General features: G+C 38.3%; 1 protein-coding gene across 10 annotated transcripts in view; it reads left to right on the top strand.

Moving 5' to 3' along the window:
- CTBP1 (C-terminal binding protein 1) overlaps positions 1-19,549 on the top strand; it is a 236,538-nt gene that overhangs the window by 195,159 nt on the left and 21,830 nt on the right. For 6 of the 10 annotated variants that reach the window (XM_084204392.1, XM_084204390.1, XM_084204396.1 and 3 more), the window contains 3 exons: positions 4,041-4,195; positions 13,921-14,065; positions 17,948-18,154. In XM_084204392.1, the coding sequence (XP_084060518.1) occupies positions 4,041-4,195; positions 13,921-14,065; positions 17,948-18,154 (507 nt within the window). Of the gene's footprint in view, positions 1-483; positions 701-1,800; positions 1,872-4,040; positions 4,196-13,920; positions 14,066-17,947; positions 18,155-19,549 lie in introns of all 10 variants that reach the window. The other 4 variants (XM_084204398.1, XM_084204399.1, XM_084204397.1 and 1 more) reach the window with 2 other exon arrangements.

Below are 19,549 nucleotides of genomic sequence, written 5' to 3'. Positions count from 1 at the left end.
CTGGATTAGAGCTGTTGGGAAAGTGTTAGGTTTTTTTCTTTAATACATTTAGATAACCTTAAGGGCCTGACTTACACCCAGCAAAACCATCAAGTTCAGAGTTAAGGCTTCTCACTCCATCTCTGGTACCCACTGGAGTGCTTGGCCCTCCAGCAGGGGGTTTTGGAGATCACACACTATCCCTGGATCCCTGCTCACCCAGGCAAAGCCTTGGCCATGTGAGTGGTGCCCACTGTTCCAGGTAGGTGTATTTACAATACACCTGCTGTCCTGAGCAAGGTGCCTGTGTGTCTTAACACTCCACTGGTTTCCCTGGAATGTTAATGGCCAGTGGCAGCACAGCAGGTGTGGTGGAAAGCCAGCAGCCATAGGGGGAAGGGTGCAGATGCAGTGAGAAGCTTTAATTTTGAGTTTCCTGCCTTCTGTGAGCACGAGTCAGACCCTTAACGTTGTTTTAATGTATTGTTTGTGTTTAATTTTTAGTAAAAATTTGAACACCATCCAGGCTACAGAGGTTGCAGTGGATAAGAAGTATAAAAGCTTTGGTTCAAGATTACAGGAGGCTGCAAGAAAAATTAAAGACATGGAAATGAGGATGGAATGACAGGCTGCTATTTTGCCTCAGAATACTGAAGATTGTAAAGCATTGAGAAATCGAATTCATGATCCTGGAAATCAAGCTCAGATTAAGAAATGTCAGGTTGGTAGGGGTTCCTGAAAGTCTTGAGTTAGGATAAACTAAGATTGTTTTCCCATAACAAAGGTTACAGGATGTGGGGGTGGATGGTATAATTTTTATTATCTGTGTAATGTGAAGTGCTATACCATAATACTTTTAAATAAGCCAGCTAAGTGAAATAATTTCTTTAACTCAGTTTCACATTTGTCGTGTTGAACGTCACTTCTGACCACTTTTTAGTTACTTCTCCCTGCCACAGAGTTGCATTATTCACTGTAAATGCAGGCATGGAAAACACTGCTTTTAAATCCTCATTGCTTGCTGCTGCCTCTCTGAGGGTATCCTGCAAAGCCAAAGGCACAGTGCAGTGTGACATTCCCAGGTAAAAACCAGGCAGAATGTATCTAAATGCTGGAAGAGGAAGCTTTTTGTTCAGAAGGTTCTGATTTATAGTGAAGCCATGTCTTCCCAAATGGGAACACTAAATAGGGACTGCCACTGGGATGAAGTTCCTGTAAGTTAATTTGAGTGGGGAATTACTGCCTGCCATTCAGGGGCAGGATATTTAGGCAGAAAGATTGTGCAACAGGAAGTCTGTGCTGAAGTTCAGAAAGGGTTTTTAGCAAGCAGAGGTTTGTAGGGTTTTTGTGGTCAAGGTCACTGGATGTATTTGAGTTCTGGAGATTCTTAACAAAGCCTTGAAATCTCTTAGGGAGGGTTTCTCCTTCTGGGGTTTTTTTGACTCTGTTCCTGTGCTTTGGGGCTTGCCCTGGCATTCCCCTTAGCACCAAAGTTGCTCAAGTAACTTGGTTGAAATCTTAGATATACTGGTGTGAGGGGAAAACCAGACCATGCCTTTATGTGTCTTAGAGAAATCATTATCTGAAAGGACTCTGTTTAGTGCTGTAACATTTCATGATTTTTTGAGCTAGTTCTAGTCAGAAAAGTGTTTCTTTGAAGTGAGAGTTTTTAATTTCATCTACTTTTTTCAGTATGGACTGTGCACTCTGACAGAGGTGCTTTAGTTGTAGTTCTGAGGGAATCACCTGTGCTATATTTTTCCTCATTCATCTGCAACAAATTTAGTATCAAAGTTCTTTGTTTTTTAAATTTTATTTTAGCTAGCATTCAGACTTGTTATTGAAGTTCTGGCTTTGCTGTACTGACAAGACCATGACATTTCAGTTGTTGGGTAAGCACAGTCACTCTAAGCAAAATGAAGAGGTCTTGCAATGTCATTTTTGCAATTGTTTCTAGACATAATTGCATTTTATTAATGCTGTTACATATACTGTTTTAAAAAAAATGTGAGCAAGTCTATTACATGATTTATCCTAGGATGTTTTTAAGTAAATTTAATGTGGAGTTTTATAATTAAATCTCCATTAAAGGGTATAATTGTTCCATTAATAACTTCAGTATTTTTATGTTGTATATTCTAGTGTTTGTGTCATGTACTGCATTACTGGTATGTAGTTTATTTACTAAAAATGTCTGTATGAGGGTTATGTGGCCTTTTTTTGCTTCAAACAAGTATCAATAATAAGCTATCAAGTTGCACAGTTTTAAAAAATTATGTCTTAATGTCTCCCATTTAGTTTTGGTTGCTGATTATTAGTGAAATAACGTGTACCAGAAGCATTTCTAAGCTTGTCTGTCATAGTACAGGTTAGGAGTGGGTGTTTCTGCAATAGTGTAATTTCCATGACAGACTTTGCTGATGGGTGTTTCTTTCCCATCTGAAAAATGGTGAGAATACTGCAGAGTCAGTCAGTCCATGGTATCATCAGGTGTGGGGAGGTGCTGGAAGTAGAACAGAAAACAACCAAATGTAGTGACTGCTTTTCTCATGTCTTCAGGTATAAAAACTGTTTGAATAGGAGAAGAATTGAAATGCCAGATTGTAGTGGTCCTGGGCTGTCCTGAGGTGGTTAGGAGTGGACATGGAATTGCTGGGTTCAGGCCAGGCCAGTGAGAGGGACTGTGAGGGCAGCAGTCTCTGGAGATGTCCTTCAGCCCCAGACCTCAGGCTGGTCCCAGGGGGAAGTCATAGGCTGTTTTTGTTGAGTTGTGAAAGTCTCTCTTCCCAGCAGCTGGTCTTCTTCAGCTGATACCTTGTTCAGCTGGGATTCTCCTGATTTTCCATCCACTTGAAATGCAGATAGCAGTCTTTCAGGACTTGCTTTCTGACACAGGCTGGGACTTAAGATGCAGGGATTGCTTGTAGAAGTTAACTGGGGCACCTCAGTCATTTGCATTGCTGTTGGACCAACTTGGATTAACAAGAAAATAAGCAATGTTTTAAAATTGACACTGCAACAAAAATGTGTGTTGAAATTTGTATACGAGAAATATCTAGCCTGATTCACTTTGCAGTGCTTAAAACTTCTTATTTTAAAAGAGGAAAAAAATGTACTTTATTCTTTGTTTTGTTTTTCATTATCCCTTCAGGAAGTCTTTTTTTCCCACCCATGCTTAACTACTTTCTGTAAATGCAGTGGTTTAATATTATTCCCTTGAGTACATTTGTGTATTTATAGCATCTGTATTGTTAAAGAGATGCTCTCTAAATATCTTAAATATCTTTTCATTTCCAGACTCTGTAAGGAGGACGTAAATTAAGTCTTCAGTTTGGACTGATTTTCCTTCTCCCAGATACTTGACATGAATTTCTTTGTCACTCCACAGTGTTCAGAGCATGACATTGATTTAGGGAGGGACATTTTTTTCCTGTTTTGTAAGAGTTTTCAGTGGTGGATTAAGTATGACGTGTTTGACTAAGCTATATACAACTGTTTGGTAAAACTTTTTCAGTCTAAGCAGACCTACATAGATCAGCAATTTCCCTGTAAACTTGGACACTGGATCCTCAGTAAATGGAAAATTTTGCTGTTGTAGGCTTTTTAAAGTTAAATTTTAGTCTCAGCAGAATCATCATTATATATGTAAATTGAATACTCAAATCCTCACTGAGTTGCTTATTATATTCCATAAGCTCCGCTCTTCTTGCAAGCCTGGGCAAGATATTTCTCACTCTTTCTAGAGCTCACAAAGGTGTGGAATCCAGTCAAAACCTAAAGGTTGAACAAGGTTGCACAGACACTTATTAGTGCAGTGAGATGTATCTTTAAAAAACAAGTGTACTATTTCCTCAGTGGTTTTATCCATCTTTCCATGTTCTGAACCTCCATGGAATTTCTTTGTAAGCTCTTCTGTGCTTGGTTGAGTGTAAACTTGTTCCTGTTTTATTAGCTTCAGTTTTTAAAATCTTTTTCTGCCATCAGAATAAACCAGACTAGCTATAACCTATTTTTAATGCCATTTGCCATCTGAATAACAAGAGTTCTCTGTTTCTTTGCAGGCATTCGACCTCCGATCATGAATGGGCCCATGCACCCGCGCCCCTTGGTAGCGTTGCTGGATGGCAGGGACTGTACAGTAGAAATGCCTATTCTGAAGGATGTAGCCACAGTGGCATTTTGTGATGCTCAGTCTACACAAGAAATTCATGAAAAGGTAATGTTCAAGAGGGACAGCTGAGGTGTTTCAGGAAATGCAAGTGTTTTAATGATTCAGAGCAGTGTTGTGTCAGCTGTGACGTGTTACTACAATGTCTGTGCTGAGCTGTGCTTTAGTGTGTCCTTGTCTGGATGTTGTCCCTCTGCTTCCCTACTGAATTAGATTCATGGAGAGAGTTACTTCTGGGCAAAATACTACTGCATGGTATCTTGAAATGCTCTTTGGGAACATTTCTGTTGCTCAGCCTTTGCCTGGGAAGACAGACCACAAGTATTGGATTATCTGTGTGCAAAACTTTCTGATTTCTTGGTTTAGCCAAGGAATTGTGCAGGTTGGGTTAGGCAGCCTTGTGCACTGAGAAGTGTCACTGGAAAAGAGTTTCAAAACAAATGTTAACCCAAAATTTGCATGGAAAATGTGGTAAATGTCAACCTAACTTGAGAACACATGCAAGGAATTGAAAGCTTCTCAGTCTTCATTCCTAATTGATCTGCAGAGATAATGTTTGTTAAGATTTTTAATAAAATAAAAATTTATAAGGTTCTAAGAAAATATATGGGGATTTTTTAATTTAGAGGAAACCCAAGCTTTTTTTTCTCAATTCCTTTTATTTTGTTATATATCAAGAATTAAAATGTGATAGAATGCCTTTTTTTCTGTGTATTTCTTTTTAATCATGTTGAGAAGCTTTTGTTTTACTGTTTTCCTATCTCACACCACTGTTAGGAGTTAATACATGGATTCCATTTACAAGGACTAAATGACACATGAAGAATAAGTAATATAAATGCTGTTCTACTTTTATTACTAGATAAGAGCAGTCTGCTCTTGGGGTCAACACTGTACCATTGGCTGCTCCACCTCTATAGTTTTATGATTTGCTTACTAAAATCAACATCATTTACTTCTGGTGCATCAAGACTGGGGAATTCCTGTGTGCCATGAATGCCTTGCAAAAAAACAATGGGTATTTTCTGGTAGCAGTGGTGTGTAATAAATGAACTTTTCAGATCTTGAGGTTGAGTGTGTCTCTCTCAAATTGCAGGTTTGGAAAAGTATTTGAATAACTGATGAGTGACATAAGTAATCTATTGCTGATCTTCACAAAACTTCTGTATTGAGGGGATTATAATAAAGCTTGCATCTTTTGCTTTTTATTATACAAAAATAATTAATTTTCAATGATCTCAGTAATACATCAGGAAAATATATTTTAACTACCTATCAGTACAGTGCTATAATACAGATTTTCAGTTGCCTAAAGGATGAGACAGTCCTAAAACATTTGGGCCTGCAAGGTAATACATTTCTACAACAAAATTCACCAACCTGAATTCATTATCTTACTGCTATATTCCTTTAACATAGCTGAAAGAGCAGTTTTATGGAGTGTTAAGCACTGTTCACTTGTGTGTGAGAAGTGTTCACTGTTCATCTGCAGTGCAAAATGACTACTTTTCACCTATCTTCAGAGGAATATTTGTATTTTAGTACTGTTTGCATAATACATTATTTGGGAACGGTGCTTTGCTAAATACAAAATTGTTTTCACAAAAGGTTTTAAAATTAAGAGTTGCATATTTAAAGCAAGATCAAAACTGTTCATGTATTTCTGAATGCACATTTGTGGCCATACTAAATGATGCTGCCCTGTTAGTTGAAATACAGGTTTTGATAATAGATAGTAAGAGCTACTGAATCCATAGGCTAGCAGATACAGAAACATTTAATGTGAAGATTCAGGGAGCAAGCCAGAGGCAGGGAAGTTTAGGATGGGGTTAGAAGGGTGATTGACATTGTTTGATACTCTTAGGTGGGTGACTGTAATGGGGCAGGGGGAGAGGCACGAACCAAGAATCAGATGGGGAGGGAAGGAGTGAAAGGCAGCAGAAGGATGTCTAGGAAGGTTGGAACCCATATTGACTCAGCTTGCACAGTTGTGGAGCCTTGATCACAGGGCTGTGAGGAGTCAGAGTTTGAGAAATAAACTTTGGAACCAGCAAAAGGGATTTCTGCTGGTTACGAGAGGGTCAGGGATAAGACCTGCTTTAAAATAGTGTGATTTCAGTTTTTCAGGGAAATAGAGTAGAAAGAAGAATTTATAGCTTGTGAGACAGCAAAGTACAAGCTGTGTAGTTTTTCATAGAGCAGCAAACAGGCTGAGAGATTTCAACACAAAAAGAAAGGTGGGAAAGAAGCGAGGACTTGAATGCCATTTCTGTGCAGGGTCAGGAGCAGGATTTTAGCAAATACCTTTCTGTGTGCGCTCATTCAAGAAAGTTTTCTCCAGCTGGGTAAGTGAGTTGCAGTTCTGTAACAACTCCCTTCTGCCAAGAGTTCATTTGCCAATCACTTCTTATGACTGAGGAGATTACGCTGTGGAAAATAAGTAACAAGTTGTAAGGTTGCAAATTAGTAATAACATGTAGTAGAACTGTGCTTCATCTCAGGTCAAAGCATTTGTTCCCCATTCCAGTGCTTTGGAAAGCAACTTGGATGGTGAAGATACATTTCCCTCCTTCTGAAAAATCGGGCTGCCAGTGCTTAAATGAATACTGACATTTACTGAGAGTGACCCAGTATTTTGAATTAACTTTGTAGTTAGGGTCATTTATTATGCTTCTTCAGAAATTTACTCATGCGTAAGGTTTGACTGGTTTTTGCTTTGTCTCTTTGTTTCCCATTTTCCCTAGAAAAAGCAGTTTATTTTTGAGCCAGTCTGCAAAGCTGCAATAGATGTTTTTATCCCTTAACCCCTAAGTTCTGTTTTATTGTAGATGTTGCATGTGGCTGTGTGAAGTTGAGCATTACGTTTGGCAGACTCTTATCATGGCAAAACTGGAAGTTTGGGTCATTGCATCTTATCAGAAAACTTCTGTCATTTAGGGTAAAAATGTTTTAAGATATCAGTGTTCAAATTTCTTATTGGAGATTGCATTACTGTCTGTGAAAGTTACTCACTGCAGTTAAATTGGCTTTTATTTTACAATTAATGATGTGTAAATAAGTTCTCTAAGTAACTATCTAAGACTGCTTCCAAGTATACACAGTGTTTTGGTTTGCTCTGCCAAAAATACAGTTGTTCATCCAAAAAAATTGTTTAAAAACACTTAGCTCGTTTCCATCCTCATTCCAGGTCAACTTTTCTTTTTTCACTATCTCATGCTCCGTTGTCTGTTTGCCTCTATTTCCCAATCCCTCTTCGTTTCAGTGCCATTCACAGTTTGCTGCTTTTCCTGGCTCCTTGGCAGCCTACCCAGCACTCTGATTCCTGCAACATTGCTGCTCTTTTCCACTTCTGTACCTTTAAAGGCATAACAGATTCAAGCACACCCTTGAGGTCTTTGTGTTGCCCAAGATTTTTCTGAGTTCTTGTTCTTTGCTTTTTGGGCTTCCTGACCTTTGCTGTGTGCTCTGTAACATGGAAGTGCTGTGTAGATTGAGAGGGATAAATGTAAACAATGTGCAAGAGCTAGTGATAGGCATCTCAACCAAGGAGAGAGAAAACAGTGATTCTTGCAAACCCAGATGAAAAGACAGGAAGCACAACTGATTAGGGATGGTCTTTAAAACAAAATGTACAGGCTGGAAAGAAGTCAAGAGTTTATGTGAGGCTGAGTACATTTTTTCATTCTCTTTTTTTCTGTCATTATGTACTTTGCTACATCTTGTTGCAAATCAGGTAGAAGAAAAAAGTGTGTGGTTGACTGAGTTTACAGCTTCAAGCCTTTACCCAGTTGACCAGAACACTGATGAAAGCAGTGAGTAGTCCTTGGAACTGAGTCTGTTGGGTAAACCTGTGCCCCAGCCTTAGCAGAGATTGCAGTAGAATGTGTCAGATCCTTTGGCTTCTGTTTTCTGAGCCCAATATGAAATAATTTTCAAAAGGATACTACATTTCCATATTTGTAGTTTTAAGTTAAAAAAAATTTAAATCTGAACTTCCTGTTTAAGAGAACTTGCAATTTTTCAGTCACACTTTTACATAGGAATTAAATATAGAAACAATTCTAGTGATGGCAGTTTTATCAAAGACCATTTCAAAGAGGAGGTGAAAAGTGACAAATATTTTAAAACTGATACAAACAAATTCAGGATGGTGCTGTTGTTCAGCTCTTTGATTTGTCCCTGTTACAGGCATGGTTAAGTGAGATAATTTTTCGAGCTTCCAATTCTTTGTTTAGCAGTAAAGCTTGTGTTTACACCATCAGTGCTGTTTATATTCATGATGCAGATGAAGCATTTTAGTTTTCCATCAGATTTAAATTCTCAAAGAACACAGATTGAAAGGAAGCAGCCTTGTTCTAAACAATAAGATCTGGTTGGGAGTAAGTTGTCATCTCAGAGCTGATCCAAAACCTTGTAATAGTCCTGAAACTGAATGAGCTTTGGATCAGGCTCCTTAAAGACTTGGGGAAAAACTGGGATGAGTTGTCACCAGTGACTTCCATAATATCCTTTGGTATAGATGTTCAATCCATTTTAGTGTCTGATAGACTTGACCTGAATTCAGCCTTATGAGTAGACACAATTCAACCCTACTAATAGACAAACTAACACACAGAATTCCTTTTAAAGATTTTTCATTGAAGCCTTTTATTCAGTAAAAACATTTTCAGAGTCTATATTTTCAAATTGACTTCTGTCATTAAAGCTGCATGTAGTGGTCAGTAAATCCTGGCTTGGAAAGACTGGCCTCAATATAGTATTTAAAAGGAAGTAGTGTGTAGACTATACAGGTTATTTATGCAGTTGTGTGTGTATTTGTATGTATATATATTTTTAATGTTAATTTTTAGAAGACTAGAAATACACTGTCATATATATATATGTCACATGTGTGTATATATATATATGTAGTTTATATAGTGTATGGATATATAGGCTTTTAGAGAGTGTGTTTTCAGGAGCCTGCAAGTAAGTTTTGTTTATGTTTGTGTAAATATTTATATATATTTATTTATGGACAACCTAAACTCAAGTAATAATGTTTTGGGTCCTCACTAGAGAGTATCCTGGCTGAGTAAAGTTTATATGAAATAAGTGGGTTACTGACAGCACCATGGATCATAGGAACCTAACAGGGAGCTGAGAGCTTGTGAAGAGAAGCAAGAACTTGTAAAAAGCAACACAACATAACAGAGCTTTAGAGAGCCACTAAATACCACTTGAGCACACTGGCTTTTCCTTTTAGCTTTAATGGTGCTGGTTTCACATGGATCCTTTGCAGTGTTGTAGGGAGGATTTGAGAGCAGCTCTGAGTCTCTGCAGCCTTCCCCATGTGACAGACTATTGGTTACAAATTCAACATGCAGCTGCTTTTTGCAAGTTAAATAAGGCAAGGCTTACTCCGTTTTGGTAAAGTACATTTGTTCCACCCAAATGTGCAAAATATTTCAAGTCTGTTGGTGACACTGGAACATAATTTTTTAGAGATGACACATGAAATTTCAAGTCCAAGAAATGCAACACTTTGTCATTTCTAGAACTGGATTAAATACAGCACTTTCTAGTGATGATTTTTGTTTTTAAGATGGAGAGTTTGTCATCTTCATCTTGTAATTTATATATTTTTTTTGTCTTTGCATTTAAGCAGTTTGGCATTTCATGTGCTGTGTTATGTTTCTGTGCTCTGGATTTGATCCATGAGTGTCTGGGATCAGCCTCTCACAGTCAAATCTAGAAGTGTCTTGAGATGCTCCAAGAAAAGAAGGCCTTGCTGTTTAGTTCTTAGCATGTTGTGATTTATGTTTTTGTAAAAGTAAGCAAGATGCTCAGAGTTCTTCCCCAAATAATTAGAGGTGTGTGTCACAGTGGTGACTATGTGATGTTCAGCATGATGGCTAAAATAGTGTGGTGCTAAAAGAAGGAGAAAAAAAAATGTAGATGGGAAAACATTTAGAAGGATTTCAACCTTGGATAATCAGTACTCAGGGTTTGTTAAATTCTTGGAAATAGAAATGTCTCCTACTGCTGTTTCATCTGTTCCAGAAGAGCCTTGGTGACTTGGCATGTTGTGAAAGCAGAGTAATCATTTTGAGCTTGAAGAACAGCAGAAAGACCTGTCCAAGCTGCTGTGATGGGAAAAGCTGTCAGCTCATGGAATAGGGAATGACAAAGGCTTTCAACAGTGAGCTCTAGCTTCAGCTGGAAGAAAGTCTGAAGGCATAGAAAATCAGTCAGGTGATTCTCCATAATAATTTGGCAACAGAAGGAACCCAGCTCATGTCTCCTGTTTCAGCCTTTGCCTCGGATCCTCTCTTCCCAGAGGGCACAGTTGCAGTGTGATGGAAGCAGGAATGGCTGTTGGAGGAGCACAGCTGACTCTGCTCATTTTCTCTCAGGTTTTTCCATTGCCTTTCCTTACAAGAAATCATCAAAGAGCATGGTCTGACTGCCACATACTCAGGCTGATCTGGAATTTCTGCCTTGCCTGCTATCTCACTCACAAGTTTGATCTCTTTGTAATAAACTTGTTCTTGAATTTGTTAAAAATAAGGTTCATTATGCAAAATGATAGAGAAAAATCACATATTCTCCCTGATTTTCTCAATGCATCCATCTCTTTTGTTAAATCATCAGTGAATTACTTCTATGCACAGTTATTTTTTTCTAAAGATCATTTTATTTTCTGGAATTGTTGATATTTATGCTGGATGTTAGTTTTATGTATTCTATTTTACTCATTGAAAGACTTGTCAGACTTCCTTGTGTGCATTTAATACATGTAATAACTGAGAATATCATTTATGCAAATAATTCCAAAATACAGAAACTTCCACTGTTTTTTTTTTAAATCTAAGAGGCATTATTAACATTCACCAATGCTGAATGTTTCTAACTTCAGACTTTCTGCTATTATTTTCTGCTTTTTTGGCATATTTCTATCATATGTTCAGTAGCAAAAAGCAGTAACATAATTAAATTATCAAATTAATGTGATAAAACACACTTTCAGGGTATTACATTTTTAGCAGTGGATTTCCTTGCTAACTAGCCCATAATCCTAGGAGAGGCTCAGTCACTAAAAAGAAATTCTAAGAGATTTGTCACTTGCATTTGCTTGTTCCATATCCCATGTGATGGGTAAATAACTGCCTGTGGAAATGGCTAGTGTCAGCATTAAGCTATAGCTAGGAAATATTTTCCCTTTTATTGAACACATTCCCAAGCTTTCCAGTACTTTTCTGTCTCCTCCTAGTGCCAAGTCATAACCTAGATGGGCCCAAAAAATGTGTCATAATGAGTCCACACACCAGTGCTCTTAGAGTCCAAATGCCAGCCTAGACTGGCTGAGTTAATAAAATATGCATGGTTATGAAATGAAAATCTGCTTCCCAAAGTGACTCACTCTGATACTGAAACACAAATGTCTGAGCCAGTTCAGCTGTGCTTTAACCCCTGCTGGATGCAGTCCTTAAAGCAGTGGCAGATCTGTACCCCCAAAATACACCCACCATGGGCCCTTTCCAGTCTGGGAGAGAGGCTCTGGCTGTCACAGAGCCTTAGGGGTGTGTCCTTGCAACTTCTAAGCTTCAATTTCTGTTTATCTGACAGCTGCACAGATGATGTTTTCTCCTGCAGCACAGGCATCCAGAACAACCCTTGGGAGGGGCAGGGGGAAATAAATGATACGGCACAGGACAGGGAACATGGCTTGTTGGAGATAGCCAGGATATCATAACTTGACCTTGAGGCTTGAAGCAACAAGTGCTGCAACTGAATTTGAAGAAATTTCCACATCACTGAAGCTGGGAGATCCTTGAACAATTTTATTTCAGCCTCTATTGGGAGCAGAAATAACCTGAGGGCATTTTAGGTGGGCTTGTCTTTCCTAAGAGGGACTGTTCCTTGTGTAGGATACCTCAGGCTTGGTCCATGCCAGCTGGAATGTCAGTGGAGAAGCAAACCCAAAAACTGTGTTGGGTTTTTATTAGCCCTGTGTAACAGCTCAAGGTAACACTTTCTGGTGGGTGCAGTCTCTCTGATTGGGAGCTGCTGGATGTAATCTCCAAAGGACTTGTTTGCACCATTAAAATCAAGGAGTTTTGTGTGTGTGTAATCATTTTATAAGATCTGAGCCTACAGCTGGTCTTTGAATTATGTTGTAGCTGCATTCTTGAAGGATGTGTAATTCGTAATTGTAATTTTTTTTGCAGTTCTTACTAGTAAATGCAAATTCTGCTCGAAGGAATCTGGGCTTTATGTGAGAACTGAAGTTCTCAGTCCAGAAACAGTGTTGAAATAGCATAAATAATTTTGTGAAGTATTCAGTAATGAGTGCTTTTCTTTCATTTTTTATGGAGTTTGATTTTATTTTCTTTTGATTATTTTCTTTATGTATTTTTAAACACTGTTGCAGATCCTGGGTTCCAGCAATTGTAATTCTCTGTGTGCAAGAGTGCTTTGCTGCAATGGTTTTTTAAAAATTATGCACGTTGATTATTTTTACTGACCTTGCATTACACTAGGAAATGCTTATATGAGGAGAAATAATTCAGATGACAGAGTCTGTGCATGTACCAGACTCAAAAGTCTGAACAAGAAATTTAGAGCCTCTGCAGAACTTTTATGGGAAGTGTGTCATAGGAATCTCTTGAAGTCATTACAGCTGGCTTAGCTGCTGAAATGATTTGTGCATGTTTTGTGTCTTGTAGAACCATTAGGATATTAGCTAGTGCATTGAAGGTGCAAGCACAGGGAAGTGTGTTGGAGAAGTAAAATTGTGCAATTTGCAGATAAAGAGGAAAATACTCTCTGCTGTCTGAAAAATAAATTGATATCAGCTCTGTGGGGTGCAGTGTCACTGTTTGTAGCAGAATTCAAAACTGCTGGGGCAAGTCTGGCTCCATTCTCCACACCTCTTCTCCCTCTCCTTACTCTGCACCCCTTTGTTTTAAGTGCTGTTGTATAGATTGGATGCCCTCTAACATAATTTGATTTGTTAATGTGATTGTCTTTAATTTTTGCTTTTTTGCTGTTCTCACAAGTTTTGGGGTTTTTTCTGCAGCATTTTTGCTTTCATGCAATTTCTTATTTCTCAGAGTCTTTGGATTTTCTGGGATAATGTCAAGTTTGGCATCTCAGTTAATACCAATTTATGTGACATCCAGTTTTCTGTCAGTGAGAGCTTATTTGCAGTGTCAGTGAACTGAGGGGCAAGCACTTTTTGTTTTGTGTGTGAAGTGACCAATTTCAGTCTCTGTTGTCGAAGGGGTTTGTGTTCACTGAATGTTTTCTCTTCAGGTCTGTCCAGTGGTTCACAGGGCACTGAATGCCTGTGTCACTGTGTGTGGTGAAGACATACTGCTCTGTTACTCCTTTCAAAGCTGAACATCAACTGCCTAAGCAAAAATATTCACTGTTTGTGGGGAGTGTTGGCTTCTGTGTGTGCAGGTGCAGTCCAGTGGCACTTGTACTGGGGTCAGTATTGCAGAGCATTTCCTGGGGAATGAGGAGAGCTTTCCCTCTTATTAAGAACACAGGTACAGATCACTTAGCTCTTCTGAAGCTGATCCCATCATGCTAGAATGGAGACTTCAGATGAAAAAGACTTACCAAGAGACTGGGAGATATTTAGAAAAATAACCTTTAAAAAAACCCCTGAATCTGTATTTAAGGCTTTTCCTGTCCTTTATACTTGAGAAGATGTGTGTGAGATTAAGCTGAGATTCTGTGAAAGAAAAAAAAAAACAACTTTTTTTTCTTAATTTTACTTCTAGGTACTAAATGAAGCAGTGGGTGCACTGATGTATCACACTATAACTTTAACTCGAGAAGACCTGGAGAAATTTAAAGCACTTCGAATAATTGTCCGAATTGGCAGTGGTTTTGATAATATTGACATCAAATCTGCTGGAGATTTAGGTAAGGCTCTTACAGACTTTATTTTGCATCTTATACTTGCCTCTAGAAATCTGATAGCATCTAAATCTTTGTATTAATGTTTACTGTGTATTTTATAGTAATCATATGTAAGCTGTATAATTTTCCTATCAGAGTATAAAACTCATTATGGAGATACTAGCATTAGTTAATTAAGTGATAATATTAACAGCTTTGTGGCAGGATGACAATCTGCCTGCTCAATATAAACCCAAGGAGTAAGGCCATAATTTTTCATCTCTTTCTTTTTTACCCAATTGTATATTTTAACTACTACTGCTGTAATCTAATTACAAAATATAATTCCATCACTGTGGCATACTACTACTTCTGTTTGAATAAAAAATGAGATCATTATCAACTGTCTGAGACTTATTTATGATGCATGAGATTTAGCATTAAACCAGTCCATAAAATAGAAATACCAATTTTATAGGAGAATCAGTGTTGCTTCTTCAGAATAAATTCAGCTACTGGAACTATGAAGAGATGGTCCTTCATGTTTGACTGTAAGAAAAGCAACTATCTGATCTGTACTTTTCTTACTTTAGGTTAAACTATCTCCTACCTGTAATCTAAAGGTCAGCCTACCACTTGGAGTAAAGATTTTCTTTGTTTCTCTTCCAAGATTGTGGAGACCAAGTGTGTTTCCCATTATGCTCTGGAAAGATCTTGGAAATACTTTTTTCAGTGGGGCAGTGCTTAGTCCTAGCAATAGCCCCAGTGGTGTAGTGAGGAGCTGTAGTGTGTTTATCAGTTACTGATAAAAAAATACTCACCTGTTGTATTGGTGGCAGAGCCTTAACCACTCCTTGCTGAGTTTTATAAAGGTCAGGTCAGGGCTGAAAGTGTGCAAGGCTGCTGTGTTTTGCCTGCTTTAACTGGTGCCACAGTCAGACACGTGTTGTGAGCCTCAGAAAACCTCTTTGTGTGCGGAGGCTGGACTGGGGTAAAATCCTAGATCAAAAGCCAAAATGTAGGTGCAGATCAAAGGCTCAGACCAGTCAGGAGCCCAGTTTGTGGAGAAAATCCCTGATAAGAGGAAGATCTTTGAAGGTTTGCTGGCTGTCTCTTCTGCAGATCTCTATGTTGGATTGTAACCCAAGTTACAACCTGATGCAGCCACATAATTCTTCGAGCTAGAGTACACAGCAGACTTTGGAAATTCTTGTTCATATGAAATGCTAAATGGCCACCTTCCTTATTATTCAGTTCCTGTCCTGTGATTTCACTGAGTTATAAAGTTGAGGGTCCAACCTCTTTGTGTATCCTTTAATTTACAAAATATTATTGTCCACTCTGTCAAAAGCCATTAAATGGTAGAAAGGTTACAGTAAAATCTCTGATTTTAATATTAAGTTTGGGTGAAATTGTTGGAATGAAATATTACTGAGATGAAGAGCCTCCCATTTGTTGCTCTGGTGTGAGTAATACAAATCTTAAGGAGGTAATGTGAGAGTGATCTGCTCTTTATAAAAGGCTTTGATTTGCTTTTGAAATGTAGATTTAGACCAGAGTCCAACATATTCCTGAATTTCTGTAGTAACTTGAGTTATTTTTCATAGAGCTGGCACATGGGGTTGTTACCAGCTTTTCCTATTAAGCATTATTTTATATTAGCTCCTATAATCTTCTTACAAAGCATGAAAGTATGTGTTTCTTTGATAAAACATGCTTTTTCTGCACTTTATTAATAGTTGACTAGAAAATACACACAAGTTGTGGTTGTAGCTGGATGCAAGTGAAGTGGGAGCCCAGGTAATGCCTGTTGACTCCTGCAATTTTCAGCATTGAAGCTGTGCACAAAACCACTGGAAGCAGTGGGAAAAGGGAAGGGAGCATTGATCAGTGGATATGAGATGAGAGTGTGCTGTCTTTTCCCATGTGAAATGTCTCTTCATTTCCTTGTCTCTCTCTTGCTGCTTTTTGTGGTTTGCTATGTCTGCCTTTCAAAAATGAGCTGCTTTTAGAGTTGAAGAAAAATTGGGAAAAATAAACTCCTGCCATTCAGGAGAGAATTTATCTGACTTTTGTTCCCTCAGTTTCCTAAGGAAACCTATTAGGGAAGAAGGTATATTGCTCCTCTTCCCAAATACATAATATAATTCTTTAAGCTCCCTTTAAAGCATAATTTTATTGATGGCAGCTGTTAGGAGACACATTTATTTAATTTATGTTGCCATCTAAAACCTGCATTGTTGCTCCATGAAAAAGACTTTTTTTGTATAAACAAATGCAAGTGTTTAATGTGAGGTACTTAGAGGGATGTTATTTTTCAGTCTTTCACCTCTCCCTCCCAGTCAAGCTTTTTTCCCTGTTTTAAAAATGGTGAATTTCCTTCTACCATTGATGCTAGCAGGATGCCAAGATTAATATTCCTGCAAATGATGCTGGTACATCTTCTTGTAAGTCTTAAGGGCAGTGACTCAGCAGACAGGCTTATCTCTACAGCAGAGGAAAGAAAAATAGTTCTGTAAGTTCCTTGTGCAGGTTTTTAGTGATGTAGAGAAAGCTGTAAAAAAGTACTGGGCAGCAGAATAAAGGCATTTGAATGTAAAACATAGATAAATATAGCATGAGCTTATTATTTGTCATATTACTATTGATGCTGTTTTTGAAGATAATGTTTATTCTTCTTCTTTGCTTCCTAAGATACTCTGGTATTAGCTGAGGACTTACTGAATATCTAGTTATGTAAAATCCCAAAGAATAAAAACAGTTCTTGGGTGTTTTTAGGATACAAAACACTTTTTTTTTCTTCTCCACCATGAAATTATACTGCGTGCTGTTTGTTGTCTCAGTCAGCAGAACTGAGACACAAACATTTGTGGGAGCTGGTGATTAGAGAGAGAACATGCAGTACATGGAAAGACTGAGGAGAGAGGAGTTAAAAAGGACACAAAGTTTTTCAAGCATTTTGCTAACTGCTGCTGTGTACTGAGTACTGGAAGGTAAAAAGCAGAGTGGGATCAACTTGCATGTAATTACAATCACTTGTTGCTTCATCTGTTTTTTGAAGTAAAATAGGCTTATTGTGAGTCTTGAATCAATAATCCACCTTCCACAGTTTTCTATGGCTGTAACAATTTAGGCTGCTTGATGTTATGCTAGTTTCAGCTGGTGACTTTTCAGCTGTTAGGAACATGGGTTTATTTGGCATTATTTCTGCATGCCATGCAGAAGCAGATTTTGCATTTTCTTATTGACAATTAGATGGGTTCCCTTTAATGTGGGGAACCAGCAAAGGACTGGGATGCTGTTTGTTGTAATTCCAAAAACCCCCTGTGCAACGTGTAACAGATTATCCTTTCCTGTATCACAATTACCTACACATGATGTGGAATTACTAACAGTCATCCTGTGAAGGCTTTATAAGAGTTGCTGTCAATATAAATTATTTTATCCTTTTTGTAACTTGTGTAGATAGCTTTTGGGAGGGTATTTGTCCAGTGGTGGAAAGCTAACTCACACAGTTAAACCTAAACTGTGATCATTGACCACAGTGTTGAGAGCAAGGCAGGTTTCTCTAGGCTATTCAAAACACCAAGCTCAGTGGAAATGTAAAATGCTTACCATGTTGTAAACTATCAGACATCTTCATTGCTTTCCTTCTGTGGTTTCAGTGGCCTGTTTACTATCTGCCTTAGTTTGCAATAAATAAAAGCATGATAAATAGTAATAAAAAAATCAGAGAAATAAGTTGGCACATAGTTGTCAACTCTTATGTCAGGTATTCTGCCTGCTGCTGCAGTCAGAAACTCAGTATTTGTGCAAGACATGTTGAGCTAGGTGTGACTTTAACCATCACGCTCCTGCATTGCTGTTAAATGGGAAATGTAAGCGTCCTCTCCCCGCTGCCTGCAGGGATCGCCGTGTGTAACGTGCCAGCCGCCTCCGTAGAAGAAACGGCAGATTCCACCATGTGCCACATCCTGAACCTGTACAGGAGAACCACCTGGCTGCACCAGGCCCTGCGCGAGGGCACGAGGGTCCAGAGCGTGGAGCAGATCCGGGAAGTGGCCTCGGGAGCTGCCCGCATCCGAGGGGAGACCTTGGGCATCATCGGATTAGGTACGTTGTCTTCCTACGTGGTTTCGTGCTCTTTGCTGCCCGTTGCTTAAAAAATAGAGTGAAGATTTGAGCTGTGAAAATGGAACATTTGTTCACTCCATGTCAGGCATTCATTCCTGTAGATTATACAACTCAAATGTTCTCCCTTTAGACATAATTATTTTCCTCAGAAAACTTATTGCTGATGTTCTCTCAGTTCTTTGAGTTTCTGTATGTCTTTCTGTTGCCATATTGCCTACTTGTAAGAGGAGACACTATCACTTCCCTTTTCCAGGACAAGAATCCTGCTACTTCAGCCCAATTCCATGTGTATGTTTTATCTCTTATATATCTTGTGTATGTTTTATCTCTTATATCCCTTATATATATATCCCTTTCATATCTGGTTTTGTTTGGACTTTCTTCCTTTTACAGTTTTTTATGTAACTAAAAAGTCTTTGCTTCAGTAACACCCTGCAGAGCAGTTATTGCATTCATTTGATTGAGCTGGATCTGAAATTATATTTCACCTCTAATGAAAGGAAGAATATATGCAAGAAATTGTGAAATGTTTCTAGACCTAATAAAATCACCTACTTACCTCTCTGAGTGACCCTAAATGTTTTTCAGCATCCAACAGATAGACAGGCTTGCTAGAGATGAATTAATTACTGTCTGTTACAGAAGTAGAGAAGAAAAACAAGCAAGTCAGTTTCTATATTAAAATTATACAGTCATGTGCTTGTCTTACACAGATCTGATAGACTGTGGATGTAATTGCTGTGCTATTCATCCACAGGAATTAGTAATATGATTTTGACAACAAAGCATCATATTGAAATGACTGCTCCAGTTACACATTGCTGTCAAGTAACTCCAGCCTTGAACTCATACTTTTAGAAGCTGAAAATAGCCTGGTGTTACATAGTGCTCATTTAAATGAGCATGCAGTACACCAGAACCATCTTCACAATCAAAGAATTGCCTTTAAAATATGATTTTCAAGAAGTTAGTCGTGAAGCTGCTTTCTCAAATCTATACTAATGTAATTATGCATCTTATTAAAACACACAACGATTATTGTGCTCACAGTCACAGCATCTGTACCCAAATCATAGACAGCTGCCTGCAGTGTTTCCAAAATGGAAATGCATACCTGGTCTTTGAAACTTAAGCTTTGGCTCACGTGCAATGTGCACATTTGCTGGAGATACCTGTACTGCTGTCATTCAGTTTGGTGTTTTTACTGAACAAATTCAGACTTGAGATTAGAAAGAAAGTCTTTCATCATTGACTTCCTTAAGTGAGTTTTGCTGGTTTTGTTCTCAATGACTGAAAAGTATAGAGGAATAAATGGGTAATCAGGTTGCCAGTATGTGTATAAAGCTTTACAAAATGCTAGGTTTTGGTTTTAGT

The sequence above is a fragment of the Fringilla coelebs genome (assembly GCF_963513975.1).
Source record: "Fringilla coelebs genome assembly, chromosome: 4".
NCBI classification, from domain to species: Eukaryota; Metazoa; Chordata; class Aves; order Passeriformes; family Fringillidae; genus Fringilla; species Fringilla coelebs.
The sequence above is the reverse complement of the archived record's forward strand: the minus strand, read 5'-3'. Positions and strand labels throughout refer to the sequence as shown.